We start from the raw sequence: 20,317 nt of genomic DNA on the forward strand, positions 1-20,317 counted from the left end.
TGTTCCCCTAAACACGGCAGCGAAACTGTAAACTTAATAAGTGAGCGATCAGACACCACTGATGTAAGAGGCATGATGTCAATATTCGTGACAGCAATACCACGTGTGAGAACCAGATCCAGGGTATTTCCACTAATGTGCGTCAAATCCCGAATGCATTGCCGAAATCCTAATGTATCCACAATTTCCATAAATGATTTGCAGAGGGGATCAGAAGGCTTATTTATATGAATGTTAAAGTCACCAATGAGCAGAATGTTATCGACATTAGTTGACAAGTTAGAGATGAACGCACCAAATTCATCTAAGAATTCAGAATATGGGCCAGGAGGCCTATATACAGTGACAAAGTAATACAACATTTTTATTCTTCTGACCTTGGCAATGTGTAATATCCTGAGCAGAGCGGAGAATCAGATGCTCAAACGAGTGGTATTTGTAACCCCCAAAAGCTAATAAGCTAAACCTAAATTTATAAATAAGAGCAACACCCCCGCCTTGCTTCGCATCACGAGGGACGTGACTAAATGTATATGCTGATGGGCAGGCCTCATTTAAGGGGAGGACAGCTGTAGGTTTAATTCAGGTTTCACATAGCCCAATCATATCTAAGTGATGATCAATAATTAGATCATTGATCAACAATGATTTTGAGGACAGTGATCTTATGTTAATGAGACCCAGTCTAAGGACCTCAGTGGGGTTGAGTTGAACTGTTTGGGTTTAGGGGTGGTTCCAGAGTAGCATATATAAGATGCCAAGAAGGTTTAGGTTTGAGACATTCCACGCGCGTTGTAGGTATCAGACACGAGATCTTTGCTATTGCTGCAACAACCACTGGGCCATCTTCAATTTCAACATCATCCAGTATAGTAATGGGTATTAAGCTTGGAAAGCATATCCCTCTATGATTTTTATGGACATGACTACGGAAGCAGGACACAGTCTCAACTTGTTGAAATTTCCTCCCTGGCAAATAAACTGCACTATCACCATAGTGGATTTTCTGCACTACATTCCCCACTAAGCTAATGGATTCCACATCCACATTTGTCATAAGCCTTGCAGGGTCTCTAATCACCTGCTCCATGGCCTGCTGTAGATTCCTAATGTTACCCTTCCTGTAGAGCTCTATCTATTTTCACAGACAAGATGGCGGCACCTTCCCCAGTAGGGTGGAGGCCGTCCGGCATCAGCAAGCCATGGCGGCCCCAGAACGAAGGCCAGTTATCAATAAAGCTAAAGCCCTGCTGTCTACAAAACGGCGCCAGCCACCTATTTAACGATGTCAGCCTGCTAAACGCCTCATCAGTACCTCAGGAGGGGAGGGGACCACAGACTATTAATCTATGCCGACACATCTTTCTGGCAAGGTCACAAGTCCTCTCTATGTCCATTTTGTGACCTCTGAGTGCTTCATCCTGATATCACTGGTGCCAACGTGAATAACTATGTGACTATATCTCATGTCATGTTCCTTCGTCTGTCTTCCCTTCTGCAGCGTCAGCACCCTAAGATGAGATGCAATGTCGGGAGGTCTGGCCCCAGGAATACATTTAACGTCAGCCGGCGTCCGTAACTGGACTTTGCAGTTGACAGAATCCCCTATCACTAAAGCCCGGTGTTTCGGCCTGGAGAAAGGAGTGGAAGTCACTTGTGGGCTCAGAGAAGTCACATCAGGCAAATCCAAGGCGGAGAACCGATTCACAGTTCGCACTGGCGAGTGTGATCGGGGTGCCACAACCGGGCACCAAGCCCTACGGGGCTTCCTCTGCCTAGCCACAGTCCGAAAGCCATCCTCCACAGCCGGCGTTTCTAAGCTGATGCTTATGGGCTCACTAGCCGGCACAACACTAACCTCATCTGGAGTGCCCGTAACATCTAACTCCACTGAGCAAAGAAACTGCTCTAACTTACGGACATGGCTCTCTAAGAGAGCCAGCCTATCTTCCAACATCACGCAGGATTTATGGAGGTGTAAAGTAGAATTAGTAGTGTACTTTGTGCACTAAGAAATTCAAGAATGTAGCCAAGCAAACACGAGCTAACCAATAATGGATAAGCTAACCACTCCTAAGGGTCACACAGATGCAAATAAATGAATTAAAATTTACAGCAGTTTGATTGAAAAACGAACAGAAGTAGAGATAGTAGAGAAGCTTGAATCTTCGACTGGACTGGGTTGCTTGACGTGAGGACGTTTCGCTTCAAATCGCAGAAGCTTCCTCAGCTAAAATTCTTGCTCTGATAGTCTGACTTCTGTCTTGACTCTTGTAGAGAAGAAAATACAGAAGTCAACAAAAGCTGGAGTTTTTTTGTCCCCTGTTTACAATGAGGTACTCAGGTCAAAGCAGTTTCAGTCTTTTGTTCATGGTAATGAGTCATTCACGTCATCAGGAGAGTCATCAAGGGAGCCATTAGGAGAGGCTTCCGTCCCATCATTAGGAGGGACAGCTGCCCTGTCATTAGGAGGGTGCTAACTAGAGCACAACAGGTGCTAATTAGAGCTATTGTTTAGTCACTAGCCTATAGCAGTCGGCCTCTCGGTAGGAGGGGTCTGGTTAGGTTTAAAAAACTCCAGCTTTTGTTGGCTTCTGTATTTTCTTCTCTACAAGAATCAAGACAGAAGTCAGACTACCAGAGCAAGAATTTTAGCTGAGGAAGCTTCTGCGATTTGAAGCGAAACGTCCTCGCGTCAAGCAACCCAGTCCAGTCGAAGATTCAAGCTTCTCTACTATGGAAACCACCTGGACAACTGAGAGCCTACACAGAAACAACGAACAGAAGTATTAAACGGGTAAAAAAGAAACAGCTATAAAAAGTAACTACGGAGAGGGGAGGGGTCGACCTAGCTAGCGAAAGCTAACCACTAGCAAATGCTAACTGCTAGCGATTCACAACAGGACTGTTGTTAAATAACATTCAGAGTAGATACAATTAATAACCAGAAGTGTGCCAAACAGAATTAAAAGAAACGTATACAACCGTGTGAAGTTCAGAGTGGCGTCACAGCAACAAACAATCCATCATAAGCAAGTTACCAGCTATGTTCTGTCTATGTTGACTTTTACATGTGTCACCGACTGAACAGCCCCCCTAAAAATTAGTCCCCCTGTCTTCACTGGGCATGCATCATTTCAAAGCGTCACTAGCGACTCACCAATTATCGCCTCGTTTCTGCTGAAAATGGCCGGGGAAGCATCTCATTGAAAGTAGACCGAATTGCGACACTTCTGCCACGGCTGACACTTCCAGTGTGAAAGCCCGTTTACCAGGGTCACAGAAGTAAAGAAATGGAATGCTAACTCAAGATCTCATTCCACTGAGTTCTGTTCGTGAGCTTGTGACCCCAAGATTTCAGCCACTCGGCCCCAAGAGTTGGGGTAATTTACTTACAGTCGTCTGCCAGCAATAATACCTGTAACACTTGTAAAGGACAGTTTCTGCGTGTTTTCTTGCACTTTCTGCCATGGCTTCAGCAACTATGTTCAAAGTGTAGCTTGAATGAAGTTCTTGTTGATTTTAAATCATATTCAGGACAAAACTTGCTAATCTTATTGATAATAGCATGCAGATTGTCAGCAACTGGGGTGGAAAAATCATGATCAATAATTAATTATTCATAAAACGTCTATAAAAGCAGACATTCGTCGTTTAAAAAGCCTCATAGTAAAACTCATAAATATAACAGTACAAAACTCAAATAGTACAGTAAAAGTCATCAAACACCATAATAAAATCACCAATCACAATAAAAATCAAACACCATTGTTCCAAACCTTCGCAGCAAAAACTGCACAGCACCCAATGAAGCATTTTCATTTTGACAGCAGGGTGACTTTGCGAGCGATAACCGGGGCAGCTACAAAATGTTAGGCTCAGTACATTATTCAGATTAAGTGATCAAAATATATGTTTATCTTTAACCTTATTTTGTGATGTTTGATATCATCGATTCCCAGCAGAATATTGGAGTTTATAATACCTGTGGACAAAGCAAAAGACCAGAAGTGAAGAATCCAAAGTCCTCTCGCGCATGCACAGCACAACCTCAGCCCTCAAGATCAGGAGTTGACATTCCATCTCTCTGTTTCTATGCCAGGGTTTAGTCTCGTCTTACTCTATTGTCTCCGTTTCACTCTGTCTTCTGTCTCCTTCAGCTCTCTGGCTCCCTCTGGTGTTCTTCTGGGTTCATCACAGGTCCTCAATTACCTGCACCTGCTGCATGTCTTTTTAAGCCACTGTTTGTCCAGTCGGTGGCTTAGTGATTAGCACTGTTGCCTCACAGCAAGGTCATGGGTTCAATGCCCACCTGTGGCCTTTCTGTGTGGAGTTTGCATGTTCTCCCCGTGTTTGTGTGTGCTTCCTTCGGGTGCTTCGGTTTCCTCACACATCCAAAGACACGCAGGTTAGGTGGACTGGAAACTTTACATTGTCTGTAGGTGTGCGTGCGGGTGTGACTGTTTGTCTACATGTGGCACTGTGACAGAATGGAGTCCTGTCCAGGGTGAACCCCACCTCATGCTCTATGAATGCTGGGAAAGGCTCCAGCCCCTGCAACTCTTAATTGGACTAAGTGGTTGAAGATGAGTGTGTTTGTCCAGCCTGTGTGGGTCCATTTTTATGGTTTGGTGTCTTTTGGCATCTTGCTCACTCCTCATCCCTGCACTTTGTCCTCCTGTCTTGCAGTCTTGTAAGTACATAGTTTGGCTTGCACTTTCCCTCGGGTGAGGAAAGAAGAGGTTTTGTTTTTTCACCTCTTTTGTTGAGGCTGTGTTTGGACTTTATCTCTCTGAATGGTTTTGTCCCAGAAGGCTGGGCGTCTGTTGATTAAGGTTCACCTGGCAAGGGTGTTTTATTCTTTGGGGGAACTTGCCTTGAGGAGAAAGTTTCCACTGTCTGCCTGCACCGATACTAAAGGTGATATTTGAGTTATTCAAAAAGAAGTTATCTGAGTTTCCTGTACCTATCTCACAGAAGAAATCCTTTTGAGATAACATTTAAGTTTGTGTGCACACTGTTTTGATTTAGTCTTTCTGGTGTTAAAGTGTTAATTCCTCCATCCCGTGTTTCTGGCTGTTCTGCATCTTGGGGTAAATTGTGATTCTGTTCCTGGCTCTACCACTAACCATAACAGAATGGTCAATAACAACACAACAGGAAATTGTTAATGACAAGAAGGCAGTGGCAAATAATACCATTGGAGTACAAGAAATCTGAAACCACATCATGCACAAAATGATAACATCCACCAGGTGGCACCACCCGCAGATTCAATCTAAACAGAACAGGTCAAAACTTTAACAGAACCCAGAGAGCAGCAAAGAATGTTGATATCACGTTTGTATATCACAGAGTGACCAAAAGGTCCCATTTTCACATCCTGTCCTCGCAGTCCTGTTTTTTTTTTTTTAATCATTTGTATCATTTAAGTATGTCATTGCTGGCTGAGTGGCCTGGTTTTCGGTAATCAAAATCTGTTCACCCTCGTATATCGACTCCTCTGGGTCAGTCTGTGAATTGGAAACTGCTGCAGGGTGGAAGGCTGAAGCATTTATTGATGAAACTGGCACCAACCTTGCCAAGTCAACGGGGCGGAAGGCTGAAGTGTTTGATGAAACTGGCACTTCCCTCGCTGAGTCAATGGGGCGGAAGTTTTATAGATGTAAAAAGGGAAAAGCTGAAGCCAATGTTGCCCAGGAAGTTACCAGGACATTAAAAAGGATGTCCATTTTTGCATTAAGAGAATTACTACTTTTAATTAGCCTATAAAACAGTTAAAGTATTTTACCTATTTATCTTAATTTATTATGTTCAACAAATGAATTTTTAAATTCTCCAAAAATAAAATCATTGGAAAAGATGCAGAAATTCAATCATGGCGCAGAAGTTGAGATGTTTGTTCAAGGACAGAATTTATTAGAATTAAAAACAAAAATACTCTCATCCACCCTACAGTCAAAGACTGAGCATCACTAAGAAAATATGAGAAGCAGTTTTAGAATTACAGAACTCAAAAGAGAGAGAAGTAAGAAGAAGCAAATCTCAAAGTATCATATAAATAAATAAAGCAGATGGTCTCTGACATTCAGGCTCTGAAGGTCATTTGAAGCAAACAAACACCAACACCTGGCTGTGACCAAAAGCACTTCCCTGAGAGAACATATGGTTGTGATTCCTTTCTACAACCTGCAGGAACTGATCCAGATCAGATAATCAGGATTGTGTGTCTCCAGAGGTGACAAGCATCTCACCAAAGGAGACAGGAAATCAGACCAGACAGTGTGTGGTGAAGGGTCTCTGCCTGGGTTCGGGATTGAGTGAGCAGGAACCTCGGCCTCAGCCCCCACACCGCTCGCTCCTCCCCTGTGGGGTCGTGGCCCATGTGGTGTGGTGCCAGGACACCTCTCTGCGCGTGGGTGTGTTTCCTGTCACTCTGGATCCCTTTCCATCAAGGTATGTGCACTCACCCATGTGGCTCCTGTCATGCCTGAGTGGTGCATGTCATATGGTGAGGTTCTGTACGTGGGTCTTGACCCAAGACACCAGCCACAGTAGTGATCAGATATTCAGCTGTGATCTGGGTCTCTGTACGTGGAGGGTCCAGTGTTCACGTCCGTCACCACAATTCAGTTCCGAGTGTTTCTAAAGGGATCAAGATTCTAGATTAGGGTGTGGATTTTCACTAATTCGACAGACTGTTGCTGTCACTGCCTGTTTATGTGTGGTTGTTTGTCCTGGTATGTTGTATTGTTGGGGGTCTGCCTCTTTGGTGTCTCACTTTTCAGCACTTCATAGTTATTATTGTCACCACTTGTCTTTCGTTCTTGTCTGCCTTCATGTTGTTTTGGTGGTCGGCCCTTCCTGATATAAGTTATCTGTCAGCTTTAAATAAAATGTTAAAGGCTGATCAGGAAGGGCAGGTGAAGGTCATACCACGTTCACTCACACACTACATACTATCTGTCCTGAAAGATCAAATTGCATAAATATAATGAAACGGTTCTGCCAGTTTTGGCACATACCATCACTATATGTGCAGACACGGCTGAAAAAAAAAGAAGAAAGAAAGTAGCAAATCATAGCTTCTGTGTAGTTTAAAGTTTCTGATGATGTCACAACACAAAAAACAGAAATAAAGTTTTAAAAACTTCAGTGACATGATCACAGAATCACCTCAAGTGATTCTGTGATCATGTCACAGAAGTGATGTGCGGGGTGGAGATGACCACCCGGTCCATCTCCACCCCGCTAAAGTAACCATCTGACTACCACAGCCAGGAGCAGCGTGGGCGTGTCCTTGGCCAAAATATCAAATGCAATCAGCCGGTGCTGCTGACCGAAAGGTCTCCCCTAAAAATCGGTCCGCCCTGCCTTCACTGCGCACGTGTCATTTCAGAGCGTCAGCAGCGGTTCACCGATTATCACCTTGTTTCTGCTTCAAACTGCCTCCAGTCATCACGTCTCAGCCACAGATATCTGAAGCTTTTGTACAACAATCATTTCCACATCAATTCAGCATTCATCATAAAAGATGGGGAAAGTGATCAGAGTGCCACAGCAGCACATCTGAGTCTGACTGTCTGAGTCAGACTCTCTACACCCAAAGAGATCAAAGGGAATAATGTGATTATTAATCATCAGATGACAAAATAAAATCTCTTAAATCATTCTGAAATCAGTTTTAAGCAGAAATGAGGTGATAATTGGTGCATCGCTACTGATGCATTGAAGTGACGCATGTGCAGTGAAGGCAGGGGGACCGATTTTTAGGGGGGAGCCGTTTGGTCGGTGACACCTGTAAAAGTGATACAGACGAGGAGTGAAAGAAAAAGGTTTTTAAGCGGCGTCACTCCAGTGGGGGTAACAAACTTTAACATCTGACTGACTCTTCCGGTCAATCTCTTTCATAATCGTTGCGTCCTGCAGAGACGTTTCCTTCACAGCTACGTGTTAACTAGCTTGTGTACACTCCATGACTGAAAGGTGATAATTATGAGGGGTCACAGGGTCAGGCGTGAGGGGGTCACTTCTTGGGGCTGCTGCAGTGAGCCAGCGGGGAGCCCTGAACGTAAGCGAGCACGGCGTTCTGCAGGTACGTGGCTCTGTGCGCCTCATCCGCCCTCATCCTCTGGATCTCTGCTTCCTTCAGGCGGAGCTTCTCCAGCAAAGACGACATCTCACTGTCTTTGTCCAGTAGTGCCTCACGGTGGTTATTGCTGAGAACTACACAGACGGAGAGGAAAAAAAAAAAAAAATCAAAAACAAATCTCTCCCCCTCTCTGTCTCCCTCCCTCCATCTGGTGGTGTGCCTTGTGGAGCTGATGAACACACCTGCCAGTAATCAACCCTCCAGTATTTAAACCCTGGTTCAAAACCTCATCGGCTCCAGGAGCTCAGTGTTGACAGCCTCTCGATCTCCGTGGAGAGTCTCTCTGTCTGCGTTCCGTCGCAGTGTTTCTGAACCACTGTTTATCTTGTATTGTTGCTGCGTTTTCATGCAACGTGCAACGACCAGCTATTTTCGTGTAGTTACTGCGTGAACTGTGAGCCATAACGGCTCAGGAGTTCCAACACCTGCACTCAACCTGTCTCCTCCTCCGCAGAGACTCCTCCCTCCGTCAGCTCCACATGGAGCCACCTTACCCCAGACTCACCACCACCTCATCTCTCCCACTGGCCTGGATCTCAACCTGCACACCTGGCCTCATCGGGCTGTGGCTTCCTGATTCCACTGCAGCACAGGCTGGGTCTCCTCTCTCCAGACCTCCTCATCATCAGGCATCTTTCTGATGCCTGATTCTGTGTTTTTTTTTTACTGGTGGTTGGCTCTCACTGCGGTATTGTATCACTTCCTGTTCCGGAGCACAGCGGTGTTTTTCTGTATCTGTTAGCTGTTTAATCTGCGTAGTTAGATTGATCTAGTTATCTAGATTACGATTTGTTTCCCAGTGTAATCTTTACGTGCCTTAACTAAAGCACTCCTTCTGCTGAATCACCTCTAAATTATTTATACATTATTCACTTTGCGTGTTTTTAGGAATCCGCTAGCTTAGCGTAGCTACTAGCTCTTAGCCGATTTAGCATGGCGGCTTCTCCTGTCTCTCCCGCACTTTTCTGCTCTGGGTGTGAAATGTTTAGTTATTCCTCGGCCTCCTTTAGCAGTAACGGTACTTGTAATAAGTGTAGCTTATTCGTAGCTTTGGAGGCCAGGCTGGGCGAATTGGAGACTCGGCTCCGCACCGTGGAAAATTCTACAGCTAGCCAGGCCCCTGTAGTCGGTGCGGACCAAGGTAGCTTAGCCGCCGTTAGTTACCCCCTGGCAGATCCCGAGCAGCCGGGAAAGCAGGCTGACCGGGTGACTGTGAGGAGGAAGCGTAGCCCTAAACAGAAGCCCCGTGTACACCGCCAACCCGTTCACATCTCTAACCGTTTTTCCCCACTTGACGACACACCCGCCGAGGATCAAACTCTGGTTATTGGCGACTCTGTTTTGCGAAATGTGAAGTTAGCGACACCAGCAACCATAGTCAATTGTCTTCCGGGGGCCAGAGCAGGCGACATTGAAGGAAATTTGAAACTGCTGGCTAAGGCTAAGCGTAAATTTGGTAAGATTGTAATTCACGTCGGCAGTAATGACACCCGGTTACGCCAATCGGAGGTCACTAAAATTAACATTAAATCGGTGTGTAACTTTGCAAAAACAATGTCGGACTCTGTAGTTTTCTCTGGGCCCCACCCCAATCAGACCGGGAGTGACATGTTTAGCCGCATGTTCTCCTTGAATTGCTGGCTGTCTGAGTGGTGTCCAAAAAATGAGGTGGGCTTCATAGATAATTGGCAAAGCTTCTGGGGAAAACCTGGTCTTGTTAGGAGAGACGGCATCCATCCCACTTTGGATGGAGCAGCTCTCATTTCTAGAAATCTGGCCAATTTTCTTAAATCCTCCAAACCGTGACTATCCAGGGTTGGGACCAGGAAGCAGAGTTGTAGTCTTACACACCTCTCTGCAGCTTCTCTCCCCCTGCCATCCCCTCATTACCCCATCCCCGTAGAGACGGTGCCTGCTCCCAGACTACCAATAACCAGCAAAAATCTATTTAAGCATAAAAATTCAAAAAGAAAAAATAATATAGCACCTTCAACTGCACCACAGACTAAAACAGTTAAATGTGGTCTATTAAACATTAGGTCTCTCTCTTCTAAGTCCCTGTTGGTAAATGATATAATAATTGATCAACATATTGATTTATTCTGCCTTACAGAAACCTGGTTACAGCAGGATGAATATGTTAGTTTAAATGAGTCAACACCCCCGAGTCACACTAACTGTCAGTGCTCGTAGCACGGGCCGGGGCGGAGGATTAGCAGCAATCTTCCATTCCAGCTTATTAATTAATCAAAAACCCAGATAGAGCTTTAATTCATTTGAAAGCTTGACTCTTAGTCTTGTCCATCCAAATTGGAAGTCCCAAAAACCAGTTTTATTTCTTATTATCTATCGTCCACCTGGTCGTTACTGTGAGTTTCTCTGTGAATTTTCAGCCCTTTTGTCTGACTTAGTGCTTAGCTCAGATAAGATAATTATAGTGGGCGATTTTAACATCCACACAGATGCTGAGAATGACAGCCTCAACACTGCATTTAATCTATTATTAGACTCTATTGGCTTTGCTCAAAAAGTAAATGAGTCCACCCACCACTTTAATCATATCTTAGATCTTGTTCTGACTTATGGTATGGAAATAGAAGACTTAACAGTATTCCCTGAAAACTCCCTTCTGTCTGATCATTTCTTAATAACATTTACATTTACTCTGATGGACTACCCAGCAGTGGGGAATAAGTTTCATTACACTAGAAATTCTTTCAGAAAGCGCTGTAACTAGGTTTAAGGATATGATTCCTTCTTTATGTTCTCTAATGCCATATACCAACACAGTGCAGAGTAGCTACCTAAACTCTGTAAGTGAGATAGAGTATCTCGTCAATAGTTTTACATCCTCATTGAAGACAACTTTGGATGCTGTAGCTCCTCTAAAAAAGAGAGCTTTAAATCAGAAGTGCCTGACTCCGTGGTATAACTCACAAACTCGTAGCTTAAAGCAGATAACCCATAAGTTGGACAGGAAATGGCGTCTCACTAATTTAGAAGATCTTCACTTAGCCTGGAAAAAGAGTCTGTTGCTCTATAAAAAAGCCCTCCGTAAAGCTAGGACATCTTTCTACTCATCACTAATTGAAGAAAATAAGAACAACCCCAGGTTTCTTTTCAGCACTGTAGCCAGGTTGACAAAGAGTCAGAGCTCTATTGAGCTGAGTATTCCATTAACTTTAACTAGTAATGACTTCATGACTTTCTTTGCTAACAAAATTTTAACTATTAGAGAAAAAATTACTCATAACCATCCCAAAGACGTATCGCTATCTTTGGCTGCTTTCAGTGATGCCGGTATTTGGTTAGACTCTTTCTCTCCGATTGTTCTGTCTGAGTTATTTTCATTAGTTACTTCATCCAAACCATCAACATGTTTATTAGACCCCATTCCTACCAGGCTGCTCAAGGAAGCCCTACCATTATTTAATGCTTCGATCTTAAATATGATCAATCTATCTTTGTTAGCTGGCTATGTACCACAGGTTTTTAAGGTGGCAGTAATTAAACCATTACTTAAAAAGCCATCACTTGACCCAGCTATCTTAGCTAATTATAGGCCAATCCCCAACCTTCCTTTTCTCTCAAAAATTCTTGAAAGGGTAGTTGTAAAACAGCTAACTGATCATCTGCAGAGGAATGGTCTATTTGAAGAGTTTCAGTCAGGTTTTAGAATTCATCATAGTACAGAAACAGCATTAGTGAAGGTTACAAATGATCTTCTTATGGCCTCGGACAGTGGACTCATCTCTGTGCTTGTTCTGTTAGACCTCAGTGCTGCTTTTGATACTGTTGACCATAAAATTTTATTACAGAGATTAGAGCATGCCATAGGTATTAAAGGCACTGCGCTGCGGTGGTTTGAATCATATTTGTCTAATAGATTACAATTTGTTCATGTAAATGGGGAATCTTCTTCACAGACTAAAGTTAATTATGGAGTTCCACAAGGTTCTGTGCTAGGACCAATTTTATTCACTTTATACATGCTTCCCTTAGGCAGTATTATTAGATGGTATTGCTTAAATTTTCATTGTTACGCAGATGATACCCAGCTTTATCTATCCATGAAGCCAGAGGACACACACCAATTAGCTAAACTGCAGGCTTGTCTTACAGACATAAAGACATGGATGACCTCTAATTTCCTGCTTTTAAACTCAGATAAAACTGAAGTTATTGTACTTGGCCCCACAAATCTTAGAAACATGGTGTCTAACCAGATCCTTACTCTGGATGGCGTTACCCTGACCTCTAGTAATACTGTGAGAAATCTTGGAGTCATTTTTGATCAGGATATGTCATTCAAAGCGCATATTAAACAAATATGTAGGGCTGCTTTTTTGCATTTACGCAATATCTCTAAAATCAGAAAGGTCTTGTCTCAGAGTGATGCTGAAAAACTAATTCATGCATTTATTTCCTCTAGGCTGGACTATCGTAATTCATTATTATCAGGTTGTCCTAAAAGTTCCCTAAAAAGCCTTCAGTTAATTCAAAATGCTGCAGCTAGAGTACTGACGGGGACTAGAAGGAGAGAGCATCTCTCACCCATATTGGCCTCTCTTCATTGGCTTCCTGTTAATTCTAGAATAGAATTTAAAATTCTTCTTCTTACTTATAAGGTTTTGAATAATCAGGTCCCATCTTATCTTAGGGACCTCGTAGTACCATATCACCCCAATAGAGCGCTTCGCTCTCAGACTGCAGGCTTACTTGTAGTTCCTAGGGTTTGTAAGAGTAGAATGGGAGGCAGAGCCTTCAGCTTTCAGGCTCCTCTCCTGTGGAACCAGCTCCCAATTCAGATCAGGGAGACAGACACCCTCTCTACTTTTAAGATTAGGCTTAAAACTTTCCTTTTTGCTAAAGCTTATAGTTGGGGCTGGATCAGGTGACCCTGAACCATCCCTTAGTTATGCTGCTATAGACGTAGACTGCTGGGGGGTTCCCATGATGCACTGTTTCTTTCTCTTTTTGCTCTGTATGCACCACTCTGCATTTAATCATTAGTGATCGATCTCTGCTCCCCTCCACAGCATGTCTTTTTCCTGGTTCTCTCCCTCAGCCCCAACCAGTCCCAGCAGAAGACTGCCCCTCCCTGAGCCTGGTTCTGCTGGAGGTTTCTTCCTGTTAAAAGGGAGTTTTTCCTTCCCACTGTAGCCAAGTGCTTGCTCACAGGGGGTCGTTTTGACCGTTGGGGTTTTACATAATTATTGTATGGCCTTGCCTTACAATATAAAGTGCCTTGGGGCAACTGTTTGTTGTGATTTGGTGCTATATAAAAAAATTGATTGATTGATTGATCATCATTCACAATTCTGCAGCATTTTTCCTTGTACTCAGTTCTGTACAATAAATCTGGTTTCATTCATGTGTTCAGCCTCCTGGTTTGGAGTCCAATCCGGCTTTGGGTCACAACCATAACAAGAAGCTCCCTGCAGCGACCATGTGCAGCGTCTGTCAGAACCTGGACCTGTTCAGTCATCTCCGTAACACGAAAATCATGAAAAAGACTGACACTCAAAATATTAAAAAAAAAATTTAAGTAATCTGAATAAAATCATTTAAAATCCTCAGATGAATGAATTTTACTGTTTTTGAATATTTTGTTTCTATTTTCTAATTTGAAACATGTTCCCTTTTTTAATCTTAGGGTATCATTTTTGCTGAGTTTAAAATTTAAGTTTTAGTTAAAGCTATAATGATCTTTTTTCTGACCTATTTATTTATTCATATGTTTTAAAAAACTACATACTCTAGTTAAACGGTTGTTTGCAGAAGTTGTTTTAACCAATTTAAATTTGTGGAAGGTTCTAAAACAATAATCTAGACTTTGATGTTACAGTAGTGTTCAGAATAATAGTAGTGCTATGTGACTAAAAAGATTAATCCAGGTTTTGAGTATATTTCTTATTTTTACATGGGAAACAAGGTACCAGTAGATTCAGTAGATTCTCCCAAATCCAATAAGACCAAGCATTCATGATATGCACACTCTTAAGGCTATGAAATTGGGCTATTAGTAAAAAAAGTAAAAAAGGGGGTGTTCACAATAATAGTAGCATCTGCTGTTGATGCTACAAACTCAAAACTATTATGTTCAAACTGCTTTTTTAGCAATCCTGTGAATCACTAAACTAGTATTATTTGTATAACCACAGTTTTTCATGATTTCTTCACATCTGCAAGGCATTAATTTTGTTGGTTTGGAACCAAGATTTTGCTCATTTACTAGTGTGCTTGGGGTCACTGTCTTGTTGAAACACCCATTTCAAGGGCATGTGTTCTTTGGCTAATTGTAACCTCTTCTGCAGGTCTTTTATTTAACAGAGGGACTTTGCGGGCGATTCTTGCAAATAAATTAGCTTCACACAGGTGTCTTTTACCTGTCACAGCACTTACAGGTAACTCCAGACTGTCTTTGATCATCCTGGAGCTGATCAATGGGTGAGCCTTTGCCATTCTGATTATTCTTCTATCCATTTTGATAGTTGTTTTCTGTTTTCTTCCACGCGTCTCTGGTTGTTTTGTCCATTTTAAAGCATTGGAGATAATTGTAGATGAACAGCCTATAATGTTTTGCACCTGCGTATAGGTTTTCCCCTCTCCAACGCTGTTCTTCTGAACAATGTCTTGAATGTCCCATTTTCCTCAGTGTTTCAAAGACAAAAGCATGTTCAACAGGTGCTGGCTTCACCCTTAAATAGGGGACACCTGATTCACACCTGTTTGTTCCACAAAATTGACGAACTCACTGACTGAATGCCACACTACTATTATTGTGAACATCCCCTTTTCTACTTTTTTTAACTAATAGCCCAATTTCAAAGCCTTAAGAGTGTGCATATCATGAATGCTTGGTCTTGTTGGATTTGTGAGAACCTACTGAATCGAATGGTATCTTGTTTCCCATGTAACAATAAGAAATATACTCAAAACCTGGATTAATCGTTTTAGTCACATAGCACTACTATTATTCTGAACACTACTGTATGTGTGGGTGTGGTCAGTCTGAGGGACTCTGACCTACATGTTGGTACAGTCCAATCAAACTGAAAATGGGGATGTCTCAGAGGTGACGAGTTTTCTGGCTTAAATTCTTATCTTAAAAGTAGGTGAGCTGATCAATAAAAAACCACTTCAGGGCCGGAACATCAAACACTACGTGTCAAATGTTTTTCATCAACACAGCAGAACATGTGACCACATCTTAAATGAAGCCAACTCCTGGAACAACTGTCCAAGTAAACAGAAATAAATTTGCAGTTAACTACATGAAAGAAAGTTCAGGTGCTTTTGAGTGTCAAAGCAGAAAGGAGACACATGCAAACGGAGGAGAAAGAAGATCACCTTTCATCTGTCTTTCCAGGGCACTGATCTTCTCTTTAAGACCTGCTTGGGCCGTCCTCTCTGCCTGCAAGTGTCCAATTTGCTCCTGCAGCTCCACCCTCACTTGGCTTAGCTCGGCCACCTTCTCCTGCTCCTTACCGGACAGCTCCTGAGCGACCACACGGTAAAACCACCCATCACTCACACGGTACCACACTCTGAATGACACCAGCTACCTGGACCAGGTCATCCTGTCACAGGGTCACGAACCCACTTTAAGGAGCGGCAAGGACAGGAAGTTCATCCAACGTGAAAGACAACAGATGGAATCCATGTTGGAGAAGCAGCTCCTCCTCACTTGCTCTGAACGTGATGCTGCTCGCTGATTAAAATGCCATTTTTGATCTATGCATAACATCAAATGACATCAAATATAACAAAATATCAAAATACACTGAACAAAAATATAAAGGCAACATGCTTGTTCTTGCTCCCATTTTTCATGAGCTGAACTCAAAGATCTAAAACATTTTCTATATACACAAAAGACCTATTTCCCTCAAATATTGTTCACAAATCTGTCTAAGTCTGTGTTACTGAGCACTCCTTTGCCCTGATCATCCACACCACCTCACAAGTGTGGCAGATCTGCATGTGCTTCTAAAGCACAGCGTTGCGCTGATGCAGGAACTGGTACCAAGACTGTCTGCTGCCTCTATGCACACTGCCTGGATGGTCAGGCAGGTAAAAATAAGTATCTTAACAGTTCCTGTTCAAACTCAAAGGGCCAAAGAAGTCAATGCCTACATTCATGAAAGATGGCTTGTCCGGTAGAAGATGATCGTCCGGTAGATTTGTACTTGTACTTGTACTCCGTATTGTACAAGCATCCTTTGTCTCTTTGGGTCTTTTTCTGACTGACTGACAGAAGACTGAAACAATTTTCTTTTGACTTTCTGGGGGATCCGTGTGTCCGGCGATCACGGAAGTCATTCAACTGTTGTCACAAGGTCAGACCTTTCTTTTCTGTTCACGGGGTCAGACCTTTCTTTAGCTGCTGTTATGTTTGCCATAAAGGCCTTGACTTCTGTTTCTTTCTGCGAACTCTGACTTGAATGATCTGGTCTCTGTGGTCATTCACTTATCCACGTTTGCTATCATGCCTCATGTAGGTCTGTTGTCTCTCATATGAGGGTCACCCTGTTTGACAGAGTTTTTGAAGATAGCCATCTTGTCAGTGTAACCGAGAACTATCATGTTGTCAGTCCAGAACATGGACCGCTAGTGCGACTTGGATTTGTTCTTGCAAGATCTTGTCCAATTTGACTGCAGCAATGCCTGCAGTCAACTCGAGTCTAGGAATAGTGACCTGTTTGAGTGGAACCATTCGAGATTTGCCCATCATAAAGCAACAATGAGTTCTTCCTTGTTCATCTACCATCACAAGATAGTTTGTTGTATTATAGCAGACATGGTTGTTGATATGGGCAAACGGGGCAGCCACCCAGGGCGGCTTTTTTCTATAACATATGGGGGCAGCAGGAGCACTTAAAAAAAAAAAAAAAAAAATATCTGCTGTGCTGGAAAATGTTTGTTTTTTTGGTTTTTGGTGTGTCATATCACTGTGTGGAGAATTGGCAAATTGGTGCCCTCTTCAGCTTGCTGAGAAGGTGCACGGAGAAGTGAAAAGAGGAGAAAACCGACTTCATGTTTTTCCTGTGTGTGTGTGTGTGTGTGTGTGAGTGAGAGAGATGGTACCTGACCATGGATCTGTTGCTCGTACTGATAAAAAAAAAATGCTGAAAAGCTTAATTTAGTGTGTGCATCTACCAAGACACTGTGCATGTTTATGTGTTTATCCTGTGTGTGTGTTTTTTATCCTCGGTGTGTGTGTGTGTGTTTTGTGTGTTTATCCTCGGTGTGTGTGTTTTTAGGGGAGGTGATGGTCTAGTGGTTAAGCGTTGGGTTTGAGATCAGAGGATCCTCAGTTCAAATCCCAGCCTGACCGGAAAATCACTAAGGGCCCTTGGGCAAGGTCCTTAATCCCCTATTGCTCCCGGTGTGTAGTGAGCGCCTTGTATGGCAGCACCCTGACATTGAGGTGAATGTGAGGCATAATTGTAAAGCGCTTTGAGTGTCTGATGCAGATGGAAGAGTGCTATATAAATGCAGTCCATTTACCATTTATCTGTGTGTGTGTGTTTTTATCTTCTGTGTGTGTGTGTTTTTATCTTCTGTGTGTGTGTGTTTTTATCTTCTGTGTGTGTGTTTTTATCCTCTGTGCAGGAATTCTGAAAGATGATTCTTTTCTGCATGTTGTCCAATATTTGTACATTATGTGTGGACATAAATGAACATATTCAGGAAGTCTGCAGGTCTGGAGATGTGGATTGTGGTGGGTGGAGGGCAGCAGATGTGACCTCACTGAGTCTGGTCTGCTTGCTTGCGTGCGGTACTTTGATGATTTAGTGATTAGACTCTTTCTCTCCGATTGTTCTGTCTGAGTTATTTTCATTAGTTACTTCATCCAAACCATCAACATGTTTATTAGACCCCATTCCTACCAGGCTGCTCAAGGAAGCCCTACCATTATTTAATGCTTCGATCTTAAATATGATCAATCTATCTTTGTTAGTTGGCTATGTACCACAGGCTTTTAAGGTGGCAGTAATTAAACCATTACTTAAAAAGTAAGTAAATATGTAGGACTGCTTTTTTGCATTTACGCAATATCTCTAAAATCAGAAAGGTCTTGTCTCAGAGTGATGCTGAAAAACTAATTCATGCATTTATTTCCTCTAGGCTGGACTATTGTAATTCATTATTATCAGGTTGTTCTAAAAGTTCCCTAAAAAGCCTTCAGTTAATTCAAAATGCTGCAGCTAGAGTACTGACGGGGACTAGCAGGAGAGAGCATATCTCACCCATATTGGCCTCTCTTCATTGGCTTCCTGTTAATTCTAGAATAGAATTTAAAATTCTTCTTCTTACTTATAAGGTTTTGAATAATCAGGTCCCATCTTATCTTAGGGACCTCGTAATACCATATCACCCCAATAGAGCGCTTCGCTCTCAGACTGCAGGCTTACTTGTAGTTCCTAGGGTTTGTAAGAGTAGAATGGGAGGCAGAGCCTTCAGCTTTCAGGCTCCTCTCCTGTGGAACCAGCTCCCAATTCAGATCAGGGAGACAGACACCCTCTCTACTTTTAAGATTAGGCTTAAAACTTTCGTTTTTGCTAAAGCTTATAGTTAGGGCTGGATCAGGTGACCCTGAACCATCCCTTAGTTATGCTGCTATAGACGTAGACTGCTGGGGGGTTCCCATGATGCACTGTTTCTTTCTCTTTTTGCTCTATATGCACCACTCTGCATTTAATCATTAGTGATCGATCTCTGCTCCCCTCCACAGCATGTCTTTTTCCTGGTTCTCTCCCTCAGCCCCAACCAGTCCCAGCAGAAGACTGCCCCTCCCTGAGCCTGGTTCTGCTGGAGGTTTCTTCCTGTTAAAAGGGAGTTTTTCCTTCCCACTGTAGCCAAGTGCTTGCTCACAGGGGGTCGTTTTGACCGTTGGGGTTTTACATAATTATTGTATGGCCTTGCCTTACAATATAAAGCGCCTTGGGGCAACTGTTTGTTGTGATTTGGCGCTATATAAAAAATTGATTGATTGATTGATTGATAGTGCCGCATAAAAATATGAACAAATCAAGCTGTCAAAATGTTGGAGACAATGTTGGAGATGTTACAGTAGGAAGGAGAAGTCCTGACCTGCTGGAGCTCCTCTATCCTGCGTCGCAGGCGCTCCATCTCAGCGAGCTGCTGGCTGGTCTTCGCCTGCAGCTCGGCAGTGATCTGTTTCTGCTGAGAGCAGTGCAGCTGCACCTCCTGCAGAGATGAACGTGCCGATCGAAGCTTCTCCTCCAAACAAACTGTGCGCTGCTGCTGCTCGGAGAGGACAACAACAATCAGGCAGTGTAGGAGCCCATCTGTGCCATCAGCTTCTCATAACTATCCTCACAGAGTCTCTCTCACCTCCTCAAAACTACAGTTGTGTTCAAAATAAAAGTGTTTAAAAAAGTGAGTAAAGTTCAAAATCCTATATTTTTTATTTCCAAACAGTCAAATGCTTTGTGAACACAAGAACAGTCTATTAGAAATCAGTACATGAAGGAAAATTTAACAAATTTGTTATTATTTTACAGAAGGTGAAGAAAAGGTAATGTTAGCCTGTTCAAATATCAGGGTGTATTTTCTTTCCAACTCTTATTCTATGGGTCCATTATTGTAGCAAAAGTATTTGCAAATGTGTATTTCAATCTGTATGTGTGTAATCAGATTCACAAATGTGTAAAACAAATCCGTGTGTGTGAAAATCGGGCCACTCGAGTGGATTGGTTCTTACACAGGACTTTTGCTACACTTCTGCCTCAGATCCACAAATGTGTGCAGCAATTTGTACCTGTGTCTGTGTGCCTCCGTGGCTACTCAGCTTCATACCACCAGGGGGCACAATCACCAATGACATCAGTCACCGCTACCATTTTAAGCCTGGCCGGGCCCTCAAAGAACATCTTTGAGGCCGTTTTTTTTTTTTTTTGTTCTTGTGTTTCGGAGACCAGGAACATGGATGGATCTTCCTTCATCTTTTAATTTTAAGGAAATACAACAATAAAAATGGTGATAAGAAGAAAATGCTCACACAAATGGTACGATATCCTACAGAAGAGCACAGCATTCAGTGGATAAAAAAAAAAAAGAAATCCCAATCTCGTAATTACAAGAGCTGGAAGTCTGGAGGGGGGCGAGTAGCGGGTTAAGGTTAGCCGATGATAG

General features: G+C 42.8%; 1 protein-coding gene across 4 annotated transcripts in view; it reads right to left on the reverse strand.

Moving 5' to 3' along the window:
* Positions 1-7,600: 7,600 nt before the first annotated feature.
* The window catches only part of lrrc45 (leucine rich repeat containing 45), an 85,115-nt gene continuing 72,398 nt past the window's right edge, over positions 7,601-20,317 (reverse strand). For 2 of the 4 annotated variants that reach the window (XM_034194061.1, XM_034194062.1), the window contains 3 exons: positions 19,253-19,429; positions 15,506-15,653; positions 7,601-8,226 (listed from right to left, as the gene is read on the reverse strand). In XM_034194061.1, the coding sequence (XP_034049952.1) occupies positions 8,027-8,226; positions 15,506-15,653; positions 19,253-19,429 (525 nt within the window). In that variant the 3' untranslated portion in view covers positions 7,601-8,026. Of the gene's footprint in view, positions 8,227-15,505; positions 15,654-19,252; positions 19,430-20,317 lie in introns of those variants that run through there. The other 2 variants (XM_034194063.1, XM_034194064.1) reach the window with 2 other exon arrangements.

The sequence above is a fragment of the Thalassophryne amazonica genome, chromosome 18, assembly GCF_902500255.1.
Source record: "Thalassophryne amazonica chromosome 18, fThaAma1.1, whole genome shotgun sequence".
Lineage (NCBI taxonomy): Eukaryota > Metazoa > Chordata > Actinopteri > Batrachoidiformes > Batrachoididae > Thalassophryne > Thalassophryne amazonica.